Genomic DNA, 14,875 nt, shown 5'->3' on the forward strand with positions numbered 1-14,875 from the left:
ATATATATATATATTGACCTTTCAGTGTCCTGCTGATTTATTACACATAAAATAATTGCTTCAGATAATATTAAGATGCTAATTTTCTCTAACCCCTTAAAAAAGAACATAGTGTTCATCAGTCCATCATAAGATAGATTTTTGTTTACTATGGGTTCCGAATGATTTTAGGATGTGATTAAAAAACCTTTCTCTTATTGCGATGTAATTGTCTTTTTAAAAATCCTTGGCTCTTAAACAGGAATTTCAACTAGATAGGAACTCCATTATGGCTAATTCTACAAGCACTTTCTAAAGATGAACAGAATCTCTACACTGTGAAATGACTGCATAATCTTACATATCAGTGAAGAAGTTCTGTGTTCCACGGGGCCTCAGGCCTCAGAATACTATCTTAATGAACTAATACATTAATTTATCCAACCTTTATTTATGTTAAGAACGTGTGAAAAAGAGAAAAGTAGTTTCTCCTCTATTGGGTTTTAGGAATTTTATTTTTAGTCACATTGATTATATTGTTTGTAAACCCATGTGTGTACTATATAAAATAATAAATTTCCCTTATTTGAAGGAAAACATCTAAGAACATGAACTAGACTTAACTTTGTATTTTCAGAAGTGTGTCGTGATATAATATATTTTAAAAGCATGCATTAGTGTAAATAATCAGCAATTAGTTACTTAATTCAAACCATGTATGCTGATATGGTTTTCAAGTTGGGCCTTCTCAAGTCTCAAATTCCTTACCCTGGTTCTGTTGCACATTTAAACTGCCTACTCTTAATTTTTCTTTATGAGATGCACTGGCCAGAGCCAGTTCTGTCTACTGAGCTGTGATTGATAAATGCTGCTGACACTTCTTAGTGGTGAGAGGGGCCTAACCTTGGAGACTACTCAACCATTTGGAGATGTGCTAAAAATTCTGACTGATGACTAAATATTTTTAATTGTAGACTAAAAACTATTCAGTGGTATAGTAAGTGGCAAGTGAAATTTTATCATTAGTTCCTATAAAGGAAAATATTGGTAATCCTTTTCAATGCAGTTGTTTAGATACAACCAGCCTCATTATAGAAATGCAGTAAAAAACAGGAGTCAATGAACTTGTTTGTGATATCAGGCCTCGTGAGATATGTACCTTCCTCATTTTTCTCTCATGTTTTCTGTGTTAGGCACATTGTTTGACACCTCAGGGTCCTATTTACTTATCACATATAAAACAATTGCTTTACATGATAATTAAAATGCTACATCTGTGTTTTAATGATATATAGTAAAGCATTTTAATTTTATTTATAAAGCTATATTCATGCTTATATATTGGATGAAAGCAAAATTGAATGAGCATTTCCCATTGTAATTCTACTAATTTCCCATTACAATTGCGCTAATTAAAATGTGTGGGGAGGAAGCCGTGTGTTGGGATATGAATGTTACATTCAAACAAGATTTTCCTTGGAGAAACATTCCAGAAAGAGACTAAGCGATAAACACTTTAACAAGCATTTGTGTTATTTAAAGCCAACCCCCACACTGATTAATCTGCCTTTGCCCCATGACTCCTTCACACATGAGAATCAAAACTAGTGGGGGCAAAATCAAACTCATAATGAGCCCTAGATACATTTCAGGTACGCCACTCAGGAGACTAATTATTTTTAAAAAGTTCTATTCTGTGATTCCCTTTGAGAGACATTATAAGTTGATGTAAGTGGTAAGAGAAATTTCTGTAACCACATTTTCTGTTAAGAACTTTTGGTTACCTAATTAAGGCTAAGGCCCATTATCTGAATGTCAACAAATGATGGCAATAGACATTATTGCAGGGTGCATGTGTCCTCTGCTGTCCAGGAGAGGCAGAGAGCAGAGATAGCATTGGGTGTAAGACAAACTCATGGGCAGTGAGAGCAGGACCGTATGGGTAATGCTGAGCAAGCTGCCCAGCCTCTCAGTCAAAAACTAAGAAACAGGGCTAAAGTAGTAGCCACATATTCCACAGGTTTGGTGTCACAATAAATAAAATATGCGTATAAAAGACTCATCACAGCACTTACTTCACTGTAATCTTAGCCAAAATACCATTTTTGTGTTACCTCAATATTTCTTGATGGCAGCTCTTGTATATGCAGTTATAATTTTAATAGGCTTGCCTTAACAAGGTTTACTCATATAATTTAAATCCTATTAGTCTTAGTGTAAATTTTAATCTTACAGTTTGCTATAATAGGACACTTTGACAGATTCTTAATCTTTAATAGTAGTTACAAGTGAAAACATTGGTTTTTCTGATATTTAATGAGAAATTTGGACATGACAAAGTTCTTTACTCTGTTTTGTTGTTGGTTGGTTTTTTAGTTAATCCTTTTTTATCAACTGCATATAAATTGATAATTTCATTTCTAAGACCAGTGGATGTCCTGGTGACATAAAATATGTAATTCCAAATTTTATTTCTATTACTTTTATTGGGTCATATGCTCCTGGGTTTTACTGACATTTCAGTATTCTTACCTGAAACAAAATGAGTAGAAATATAATGGAAAATGCTCATCCAATTTTGCTTCAATATGTAATATGTGTATATTTAATTAGATATATAATGTAATATATAATATATGTGACTATAGTTTTATGTATAAAATATTTTATGATTAATTGAGTTTAAGTGCTTCATCGTATACAGTATTACTTAGGATAGTTAAGTGGGTGTATAAATTGACTGAGTCATAATGTTTTCAGATACCTGGGTAAACACAATTCTGAATGTGAGACTCATTAATAATAATAATGAGGTTGGCATTTTAACCATGAACTAAGTAAAGATTACCCAAACTGTGCAGGAAGCCCTCTTCTACTTAGTTGAGGCCTAAGCAGAACATAAGCACTAGGTGGAAGAGAACATTAAGGATCTAATAGATTGAGTTGACCATAGCTCTCCTGTCCTCAAATTGGATTCTATATTCTTAAATTTCTATATCCCTTGAAAGTCTCAAAATGGAATCTATACTTCTTGTTCTGAGGCCTTCACAGTCATTTAAATATGATTTACAACTATCCCTTCAGGTTTACAGCAGCAGACCCGGTTTTCTTTGTGTGAAATGGGCCTGATATATAAACAAAGAATAGTTAGTTATCAATGTAACAGTCACTCCATTGCATATCAATAGACACACTGTGCCTGACAGGCTGCTATTGTAGCATAAAACATTTATATCAGGGTGAAATCACTGATGAATTCCTTCCCTTAGCAGCCTTTGTGGTACCTTCTTCAATTCTAGGTAGACTTTTCGTTGTCTATAAGCAAGGTATATGATGTCTTTATCAACAGGGTCTTACTATTACTTCTTCTGTGCAGTTAAGAACAATGGCAATGTCCTGTATTGTTCTTATACAATCTAGGACTTCAGTGATCAATAACTCATAGGACATTACTGTATATATACCTACACTGGAATTTCATCTGCTTACTTATGACTCCAAGGATTGATATCATCTACTTTTGTAGAAATTCTCAGGACAAATTCTTTCTAATGTATTTTTAAATAAACTATATAGTAATGTGTCAATATTTTTCTCACATCCTCAGTTCTTGAGAACACTCTTCCCACTCATCCTCCTCTCCTCTATCCCTTTAACCCTTTCCCTGCTTAAAAGTTACACCCCAATATTTCTTCTGTTTTCAGTTCACCACTCTTTCAATCCCTTCACTATCATAAATATCTTCTTACTGCCTTCTCTTGCTATCTTCCTGGTCTCTACTAACATCTCAAACTCAACATCAATCAAACCAGAGTTCTATGATTTGAAGCAATGGTCCTTATTTGAGAGAGAACGTGCAGCAATTTTTTTCTAGGCCTACATTACTTCACTCCATATAATTGTTTTCAGTTCTATAAATTCATCTGAAATTTTCATAATTTGATTTTTCTTTAGTGCTTGATATAATTCTACTATGTAAATTTACCACATTTTTGTTATCTACTTACTTGTTGATGACCATGTAGACTGAGTCAATTTCTTAGATACTGTAAATGGAACAAAGTGACCATAGCTATGAATGTATCTTCATCATAGGGTGTAAACTCCTTTGGTTATATGTCCAAGAGTGGTAGAGCTGGATCAAGTGGCACTTACATTTTTCACCTTTTGTAGCACCTTCACACTTGTTTTCATAGTGAGTGAATAAATTTATGCTCCAATAAACTATATAGAAGAGCTCCTTTTTTGACCAAATTCTCACCAGCATTAATTACCATTTATTTTCTTGATAAAATCATTCTAACTGAGGTAAGACAGAATCACAAAGTAGTCTTGACTGGAATTTCTTTAAAGGCTAGTGATGTTGAACACATTTTAAAGTGTTTACTGGCCACATGTTCAAACTCATAATCATTTTTCCATGTATGGTTCCTTTTTGATGTGTAGTAATTCTTTGAGAATGTTTGCATGTGTTTTGACCATATTCACCATCCTCCTCCAACTCCTCCCACATACATATCCTTACCTCTGCATAACAAATCCTGTGTCCTTTTTTTCTAACCAAGTCTAATTTGTGCATCACAGTCAATATCAATAATTTATTATACCATTTGCCTTGTAGATTTTATTTTTTTAGTTCTTTATATATTCTAGATATTGATGTATAGTTGGCAGATATTTTCTCCCTCTACATCTCCTAGGCTTCTTTTTCTTTATGATACATTGAATCCAATAAGTGCTGTCCAAATGTAAAGAGATGTATTCCCCACCCTGGAGCATGGAAAATCTACAAGTGGGCTTTGGAGTCTTGATGAAGGAAGTGTGCCACTAGGAAAGGGTTTTTAAGTGTTTATAGTCTTGACTCTTTTCTGGTTCATTCTCTCTATCTTCTAGATATTAGTGGAGATGTGATTGCTCAACTTCTTGCTCCTCCTGCCATGTCTGTTAGTTGCTGGCATGCTTCTCTCTCATAACAGATTCGTTACTCTGAAACTGTAAACCAAAAGAAACTCCTTTTTCTATATATTGTGGTTTTTTCTCAGAGAACAGGATATAACTAATATAGAAGGTGGTACAAGAGGAATGGGGTATTGATATTAACTATCAATAATAGATTAACCAGCCCATGCTGCTTTTTTATAGGAAAGTAGAACACCTTGAAACTTTGGACTAGAAAAGTTATTGAAAATATAAAAAAGAACTTAACAGAATGTTCTAGTATGAGCTTGGAACACGGGAGTGCTGAGAATAGTGGAAAGAAGAGAGGTCTAGTTCATGAGGCTTAAGAAAAGGTGGGGCAAGCTCTCTATTAGCAACTGACAGAAGGGCAACTCATAGGCATTTTGGCAAAAATCAGGCTGCCTTCTGTACATGTCTTAAGAACTTTCTTGAATCAAAATGAAAAATTAACTGTAATGTAAATGTTCTTTTTTGTTTTTATTTTATATTTGTGTGTGTGTGTGTGTGTGTGTGTGTGTGTGTGTGTGTTGTAGAGGAAAGTTGAAGACAACATAATATTGAGTCCATGGGACTAAGCCACTACCCAAAGACTATACATGGACTGACCCTGGGCTCCAACCTCATAGGTAGCAATGAATAGCCTAGTAAGAGCACCAGTGGAAGGGGAAGCCCTTGGTCCTGCCAAGACTGAACCCTGAGTGAATGTGATTATTTGGGGGAGGGCGGTAATGGGGGGATGATGGGGAGGGGAACACCCATAGAAGGAAGGGGAAGGGGTTAGGGGGGTGTTGGCCTGGAAACCGGGAAAGGGAATAACAATTGAAATGTAAGTATATACCCAAGTTAATAAAGATGAAAAAAAATTTAAAAAAATATTGAGTCCATGGAATAGTTACTACAAATAATTTTTATTTAGGTGTACAATGCAATAAAAGCATAAGGGAAGCAAAACAAAATATAAATTGTACAGATTAGAGGCAAAAAGAGTGCTAAGAAATTCAATGCTGGAACCAAGGCTAGGCTGAAAGAGAAGCTATAATGGTTAAGGAGATTAGCACCATTACTGTCCCTGCTCTTCACAGGAAGGATTGGAAGGTACTTTTTAAATAGAATCATTGGAAACTAAGACCCCACTCAGATAATCTTCCAGCTTGTACAAGAAGAAAGTCTCAAAAGCTGTTTGGGTTTAGAAATCAATTGTTCTAAAGTATGAAAGTTTCTGCTAATGTGGTTGAAGGAATGGAGGGTCTATCTTAAGATCACAATCGAATTTAGCATGTTGTCTTCATAGTAATGACATTAAAGGCATGAAAAAATAAAATAGTGACTGGAACAAAGAGTAAGGGAGTCTTGATCTCTTCCTCTGCAGTTTCAGAGAGTTACTGAGGACAGACACTACATGATAAAGTTGTAGGGACCTCAGTAAGAAGTCCCTGAGAGGAAATTGTGCAAAACTGTATGGAAAAAACCTGGCCTCTGGTGGGACCCGAAAAGCAATGAGATACTGACTTGTACATTTAAAAGAACTTTGAATCTTGAAGTAGTGTTGAGATCGCAAAAGACTATGGGAACTTTTAAAGATGGGACAAGTGTCTTTTGCTTTTTGTTTAATGGCCCCGAGCCTTACAAAGACAGGGAATGAACTGTAGTGGCTTGAATGAGAACTCTCCCCCCTAGGCTTATATATTTAAACACCTGATTTCCCTTTTAATGGTGCTAACTGGAAAGGTCTGAACCCTTTGGAATGTGAGTATTTACTTGAAGACATATACCACTAGGCTCAGGCTTCTTTTCTCCCTTCCATGTCATTCTCTCTGGTTTCCAGGTATAGTTGAAAGCAGAATTTTTCAATTTCTGCTCCTGCTACCACTAGGTGCGGTGCATTCCTGCCATACTGGCCTCTTACCCAGCTGCAATCACAAGCCAATGTAAACACTTTCCGAAGTCATTTTTAGCCATGGAGCTTTACCACAGCAACAAAAGGTAACTAACATCGTTAGCCTGTAGTGGTCCTGCCGTATCTCCATCAGTGAGCGCCTTCCTAAAATATATCTGCATTACTTTATCTGACTCAGAGCTCAATTATAAAGAGAGTGTGTGTGTAAGGAGGGTCCTTCATCCCATTTTCTCCGTCCCATTTATCTGAGAATGGTTTCTGATAAAGGAAGTTCCCTTCAGTTCATATAAACACAGAACAGTCTAAAATTCTCCATAATTACCACTCTGAGGAACACCCATTAGAAAATTTGGGCTAGTGGGACAACTTGCTGATTATTCTAGACCATCAAACAGATTCACAATGGACTTGAGACCTCGTTCCCCACAGTGTTAAGCCACAGACATTTGCCAAACTATCACATTATATCTTACATTATCACTCTATTTCTCTGCTTCCTCAGAGAACCTTCCAAATGACTTGCCTATACCCAAATCCTATGTTAGTGTAGGTTATTGGAAAATCTAAATGAAGTAAAAATGACCAAGTTTACTTCTTCCTTGGTAGAAGTAATTTAATAAGAAGAGGTTGGAGGTTGTCCCCCCATGTTTTATGTGCATACAGAAGAAAGCATAAATAACTCATTGAAATAGTGTAGCAATTTTTTAAAAAAGGACTCCTTAGATTTTAATAACTTCTTTATTTATGAGCAAAATGAACAAATACTGACGTAGACACATAGCAGGATACTACACAGAGACAAAGTTGGCATACCTTTATATCTTGGGCTACCATACTTTGGTAATAGAAAATAATTCCAGACATATATAACTATATAGAAATAAAAAAAAACCCACTAAATCAAAAAAGAACAGTAAATCAAAGACATTTTCAATAGAATATCACGAAAGTCTTGTGATATAATATTTAGGGAAATAAACATATTCTAAAAGTAAAAAAATAAAAATAGTAAGTGAGAATGATGATTTCCAGAGTGGAAAGATAGGAGATAAGAGTAATTCTGGTGGGAAATTCACTAGTTACATTTTCCCTTTGTATGTAGAGGACTGTGTATGTCATCATAGTTCTTTATACTTAACAGTTTTCATTGACGTTATTTCCTGTCTTTGGGTATCTGAAAAAAAAATGTTTTGAAAGAGTAGCTTGTTTACATAAAGAGGCAGCTCAGATTGTACATGAAGACATGAGAGGTCCCAGCAAGTTTCAGAACAGTTAACGTTAAGAGAGATTGGGTTGCTTAAGGAGGGGATCACTCTAGAAAAGTTTGGCCTCCAATCTAAGAACAGGAGACTGAGTTGTATATGAGTCTGGCAAACGGAGAGTATACGGACTTTATCTTCCTGCAAAGGTATTACCCTTTAAATGACAAGCAGTTAAAATATTCCAACCCAAGGAACTAATTCTCACCCGAACTCCAAAGGAGACAAAGCATGTTGCTTCTCCATGAATAGAATATCTTAGCCATTATTCAGAAGCAGCTTGCAAGTAAACAAAGTGTTCAGCCATCAACTTCCTTTCTGAGAAACTACCTCCTATTCTTTCCCCACCAAGGGGTTGTGCAGGGGGAATTATGCTTTTGCCTTCATTTTCTATCCAGGTCACAATATTATTCTTGTACTCACTGTTAGTTGCATGTCTGTATTTATTTATTGATTGATTGATTGATTGATTGATTGATTTAAACCTACGGATTTTCAGTACCAGCAGAAAGGTTTAGAATCTTCACCTCTGCATCTCTGTGTCTTAGCAGAGTGTCTTTCAAATGAAATCCAAATGACTAGGGGTAAACAGAGAGCAGGACTCACTCCGTTTTGTTTTTCTTTTTCTTTTTTCTTTGTAAGATCATTTTGCTTATCTAAGAAACTAGAGCCAGGAAATGAGGAAAGAGAAAAATAGACATGCAAAAATACATGAACTGATTTGATACATACTTCTGGATTTCTCTTTAAAACTTTTTTAAAACAGTATGTGTGAATCTATGTCTATGGTAGGGTATGTACGCACAAGTCCAGGTTCCCTTGGAGGCCAGACTCACTGAATCACCCTGGATTCAGTGGATCTGGAGGTACAACAGGTTAGGATCCACCTGGTGTAGATACTGGAAACTGAACAGATCCCGAGTAAGTCCTGGGACAAGCATTAACTGCTGAGCCATCTCACTAACTCCTCCCCATTCCTCTTTAGGCTCTCTTTCTTGTATTTAAACTGACAAACTAGGGGAAAATAAGAAAGAAGAAATGGGCATCTCAAGCGTATTGACTTGGATAAAGGTTTGCTACCTTTCAGCAACACCCTACAGTTTATTTAAGTGACTGCAGGAAGAGAGGTCATATTACTAGATTAGTCCAAAACAATTTCTTGGATACACTCACTTAGGAAGCAAAGCAGAAGGAAGACTGATCTCCATATTACTCCCTGCCTTCTATTCTATTGTGTTCTTCCCTGTGCTGATTTATTATTATTATTATTATTATTATTATTATTATTATTATATCACTGTACAATTTAAACAGACTTAATAGCAACTTTATTCCTCAAGCAAAATAGCCTTCTTACTGAATCAAAACTGTAAACTTGGTGGATTGAACCAGCACACTTGTCTTGGAGAGCTTATTGAGAAAAATTGAAGTAATACATGAAAGTAATCCAAGCTTAACACTTTCAGTAAACAGAGAAGTCAATGGCGTAATACAGCACTAGCATAGATTCCTCATTGCACTGAGGAAGGCTAAGGCAGGTTTCAGTTTTCTAAGAGTCTAGTCTTATCTCCAAAAGGTCCCACTAGCTCTTCTCCTCATTCAGAAGCCAAATGTTCATACTCAATACCAGCATCCAGCCTCAAACCAACCAGCATCATTTGCTGAGCAGGCTAGCATGCTGGTACCTCTGATTTGGCCAAACCCTCTTCAGGACCTGATCAAAATCATTTCTCTATATAGAACTTTTTATGACTAATAAAGAATAAGATACTATTTGGAACCACAAGATTATGACTCTTTTCAGGAACTAGGCAAATTGTAAGATGTCATTCCTAAAGCAGACATTTGAGGACAACTTAACTACATCCAAAATGAAAAATCACTACACAAAGAGAGCAAAGAAAAGGATGAAAAATTAAAATGGCCAAGCAAGAAACATAGTGGAGAGAGAAATGAGAAGGTTGAAAGGGAGAAAGAGAATGGAGAAATTTTGTCGTTAAAATATAATCTCAAAAATAAGCAACAACAACATCAAAACTATGGTAAAACAGAATGCATAGGGTGCTCTGCTTGCCAGGTGGAGCATCACCTGCGTTGCTTTACCAATCATCCTTGATCAATAGTATTATATTCATGAGAGTACAGTTTCTAGAGTCACAAAACATGTTGTCCCCCTTCTACTGTTTATTCCTTGGTCATTCTTTTAAAAGTCTCAGTGCAGCTCTTCACCTCACCGTTCTTTACATAGTAAAATAATTGTAAATATATTCATGAAAACCAAATAAAAGTGTTATACCTCCCATGATGTGCATATGAAATGTTCATGACTGGTCTTTCCTTACAACTGCTCAGGAAGAAAAGCAGGACTATGTAGAAACTTCCACAGTGATGATTTCACCTCTTTATTCCTGAGACTGTAGATCAATGGGTTTAGCATAGGAGTAACCAAATTATTTAAAACCTGCACAGTTGCATCCAGCCAAGGGCTAGGAGTTGGCCTTAAGTATATGAGGACAACAGGCATGTAGAAAAGCAAGATGGCAGTGAGGTGGGCACTGCAGGTGGAGAAGGCTCTACGACGGCCCTCAGCAGAGCGGATCTGCAGAATAGAGCAGACGATGCAGCTGTAGGAGGTGAGGATGAGGAGGAAACAACTGAGGGGCATCAGGCCCACACTGATGAACCCCACCATCTCCAGGGCTGATGTGTCTGCACAAGCCAGCTTTAGCATCACAGGGATATCACAGAAGTAGTAGTCCACCTCATTGGGACCACAGTAGGGCAACTGGAAGGTGAGAGTAGTTAGAAAAGTGGCCTGAATGCAGCCAAAAAATGATGTCCCTGTGGCCAGGATGGCACATACTCTGTGGCTCATAATTATTGAGTAGCGAAGTGGGTAGCATATGGCCACAAAACGGTCATAAGCCATCACTGTGTACAGGAAACATTCGGTACAGCCAAGGAAATGGTAGAAGAAGAGCTGGCTCACACAGCCTGCATAGGAGATGGCTCTGCTATTTCCTGAGAGGTAGAACAGCATCTTGGGAGAGCTCACAGAAGGGAAAAATATGTCGAAAATAGACAATTTACATAGGAAAAAGTACATGGGAGTGTGAAGTCGACTGGACGAGATAATTGCCAATAAGATTAACAAGTTTCCCATTAGAGTGAAGATGTAGAAAGACAAAAACAGGACAAAGAGCATGGTCTCTAGACCCTCTGTGTTTGGGATTCCGAGCAGGATAAACTGAGTCACTACAGAACGGTTCCTCATAGCTTTGAGACTATCTGACTTCAAAGGGATTCAAACTCACCAGTCCGAATACCAATATCAAATTATAAAACTTTTTCTGAAAGCTTTGAATGTGCTTACTGTGGGGCAAATTTCTTTCTTATGATAGACAGGCATCTGATCTATGTACTCATATCAAATGTTATCATTGCCTCCTTGAGGGTAAGTCTACTCAGTTTTCAAAAGAAATACTGTCTGTGGGGGAAATGATCACCTTCTGCCAGGAATGACAGTTTAGAGATATATTAAAAACATTTTCAGGTTAGAAATCTTTTCCTATGGCATTTCCTTTGAGCAATTTTTTATGTATTTTGAACTCTTGCGATATCTTTAATTAAAATACTCCCACTGAATTTCCTTCTGCAAAACAACAGAAAAAGGCTTTCTTTACAATTGGTGTCAATCTGACTTTACCTCTTATTAGTTTTATTAGTTAAAATATTTGTGCAGTGCCACATGAATATCTATAAAATGAGATACATAGTTATTTTAACAGAATCAAGAGCAGCAAACATAACCTGTACTATAATACAGTTGTGTGAAACTTAGAATTGTACCTAGCAAGACTATAAATTCTAATGAAAATCGTTCATTATTCTACATATTTTAAAGCCTACTTGTGTAAGCACCTTAATTTGGTGTTGGTATTTTGAAATCATTTGCATATAAACATTTGCTAAATATCATTATCAATAAGTTTTATGCCACATCAAGTTAAATCTCTTAAGAACTGAGCTTGCTCTGGATATTTTGGATCTTTTATCCTAAGAGGACAGAGACAACTCAGAAATATTCACTGAAAGAAACACCAGTAAGAAGGTATCAGATTCAGGTCACTATAATAAAGTAGTGATAAGGTACAACAGAAAATGACCCACATAAAGTCAAGAAATAGCATCATGGAAGTGATTTATCTAAGTGGAATTCGTGATGCCCAGAGATGAAGGGGCTTCTTTCCTTGATTCACCTAGGATTAATGACATTAAACAGTAATACCAACAATATGCCTGCTTTCCTTCCTTCTGCCCATCTTTACTTCTTTTCTTCCTTCTTCCCTCCCTTCCTTTTTTCTTTCTTTACACATAAATACTTATTTTGTTTCAAAGATAGACACGTCTTTTAAAAACATGATTTTACATGTTTTTAAACATGTGATACAACATATCTATGAAAGTGCCAATTACTATTACTCGTCAGACTTGTAGACTAGCAGTGAAGTCTAGCTACATTCAGGAAAGTATCTGTTTCAAAGCTAATAAAGGACAGACCTGTTTTCTTTGTGCTCTTTATCTTTTGAGAATTCGCTCTTCTGTTTTTCTCTCTCAAAGAACTTGCTCTGCTGCTACACAAGACACTTGCCACTGGGTTCTCACAGCTACTTTTCCTGAGTTTTGGAAAGGTATCCATGCCTTACTTCTTCCAGGTTAATTATTCTTTTAAAAAAATCTCTCCTTAGTTTAAGAAACCATACAACAATATTTTTATATCCTTAAAGGCTAAAATTCGTGTTATCTCTAAAATAGGTTTGTTTTTTAGGCAAAGGAGATAATCATTTTTCTACATAAATTATTCCTTCGGCAATAAGTAGACTTACCCTGAAGGAGGCAACTGTAGCATTTGATAGTGTTCGTAGATCAGACCCCTGCCTATAGTAAGAAAGAAAGTTGCCCTGTGTTAAAAGCACAGTCAAAGCTTTCATCATCAAAAGTTTTATAATCTGATACTGGTGTGCAGACTAGTGACTTTGAATCTTTCCAAAGTCATGACATTGAGAATGGTGGTTCAGATTCGAATCTGTAATAAATGTTCTTGAACACCCTTTCTAAAAATAATGACTGAGTCATCCTGTGTTCCCTAATCTCTCACTCCGTTGGATACAAGGAGGACAGTCACATGGGAAGCGGTGGGGTTATAAGGTTGGGAGCGGATGACTTCTCCTTGATGACAACTCTAGCCACACCTGAATATTCTCTCTAAGCAAGTCACATTCCTGTTTTCTTTCAATCTTCTCTTCTTGATGAGAAAGGATCTCAAAGGTCTCTATTTGCTTATGATCAGATATATTCTGATTCAATATTCTAATTCTTTAGGTCCATTAGAAGAAAGAGCAGTTCCCAAACAAAGGAAGGACTCATGTGTGGTCCAGCAAGTGTGAAAAGGAATTGAAGAGTCCGCCTGGAACAGACACAGGAGTACTCACATCATCCTCCCAGAAACTCTATTCATGCACACTGAAGTAACAGGACCTGACATCTATATATCTTGTTAGAGCCAAAATGCACTACAGATGAAAGAGTTCCCATTTCACTGTGTATGAAAGAAAAGGTCTCATGGGGCTTGCATAACCAGCATCAGAACATTTTCCATAGATTGTTTTCTGGGGAGTGCCTGGCAGAGCCTCTTAAGGCCTTTACAGTACCTAGGGATAGCTTGCAGAAACAACTAATTTGCCAACTTCATTCATCATTTAGTCATCCAGTAACAGTGATGACATAATTTCCAAGAGATGTTCTAATTGGGAAACATGTGTGTGCCTAGTCAAATAGGCTGCAGTGGTATATTTATTTTTGTTGCCCTTTATACCTTTAAACTTTGCCTGTGGCATCATTTATCACATCATGTTAAAAAAAACTACATGCATATCTATATAACTAAACGTTTATCTTAAACAAATAATCTTATTCAAATAGAAGCATATGTTACTGAGACCATTTATAATTTGAGGGCAAGTCACACCAAACTCTTTCTTATTTTGAAATTGATTTTATTTACACTGCAAAGCTATGCAATGGCACCAGTAAAAAAAAAAGAAAGCCTTTGGATTAACGATTATAGTTAATCTTAGCCTCCAAGGCAAACAAAGCTAAAAATATAACTCCATAGCCTCAAAAATAACCATTGGGGCATTAATAATACTTCTCATCAAAGTATCTTCAGACAATGTTAACTTCTGTCACTGAAGTTGTGAAAATATTATTTGTTTGTTTTGTTTTGTTTTTTGAGAAAGGGATTCTCTATAACTGCTCTGGCTGACCTGGAGCTCTATAGACTACGCTTTGAACACAGAAATCCATCTGCCTCTGCCTCTCAGCTCTGGGATTAAAGTAATATGGCACCACTGCCCAGAAGATAAGTCTTGGATAATAGTCTGCAGTAGCATAACTAGCACTGTCAGCATACCCAATATCAGATCAGAATGTTGGGCATTCAAGATATTATGATTCAAAGTTTACCGTAAAGTTATCATTCAAATATAACTTCATTTGTTCTTCCATTTTCTTTTGTGTGTGAGGCTGTCTGAGCACTGTACACTTGTAATACCTGAGCAGGCCTGAAGAGGACATCACATCCCTGGCAAGCTGCTGTTACAGATGGCTGAGGGCTCCCATGTAGATACTCAGAATTGAACCAGTCCTCTCCAAGAGCAGCCAGTTTTTATCTGCTCAGTCATTTCTCCAGACTTATATCTCTCTTATATTTATAGTAGAA

The 14,875-nt window shown here is 36.5% G+C and overlaps 1 protein-coding gene across 1 annotated transcript; it reads right to left on the minus strand.

Annotated features, from left to right (window-relative positions):
* Positions 1 to 10,432: 10,432 nt before the first annotated feature.
* On the minus strand, positions 10,433 to 11,368 carry Or10d1 (olfactory receptor family 10 subfamily D member 1). The gene has a single exon (NM_001000519.1). It carries the CDS (start codon positions 11,366 to 11,368, stop codon positions 10,433 to 10,435), a length of 936 nt encoding a protein of 311 aa, NP_001000519.1.
* Between the last annotated feature and the right edge of the window lie 3,507 nt (positions 11,369 to 14,875).

The sequence above is a fragment of the Rattus norvegicus genome, chromosome 8 (assembly GCF_021556685.1).
Source record: "Rattus norvegicus strain SHRSP/BbbUtx chromosome 8, alternate assembly SHRSP_T2T, whole genome shotgun sequence".
NCBI classification, from domain to species: Eukaryota; Metazoa; Chordata; class Mammalia; order Rodentia; family Muridae; genus Rattus; species Rattus norvegicus.

Excerpts from the sequence above, each read along its gene's own strand:
- Or10d1 (NM_001000519.1), bottom strand. The coding sequence starts at position 11,368 with ATGAGGAACCGTTCTGTAGTGACTCAGTTTATCCTGCTCGGAATCCCA.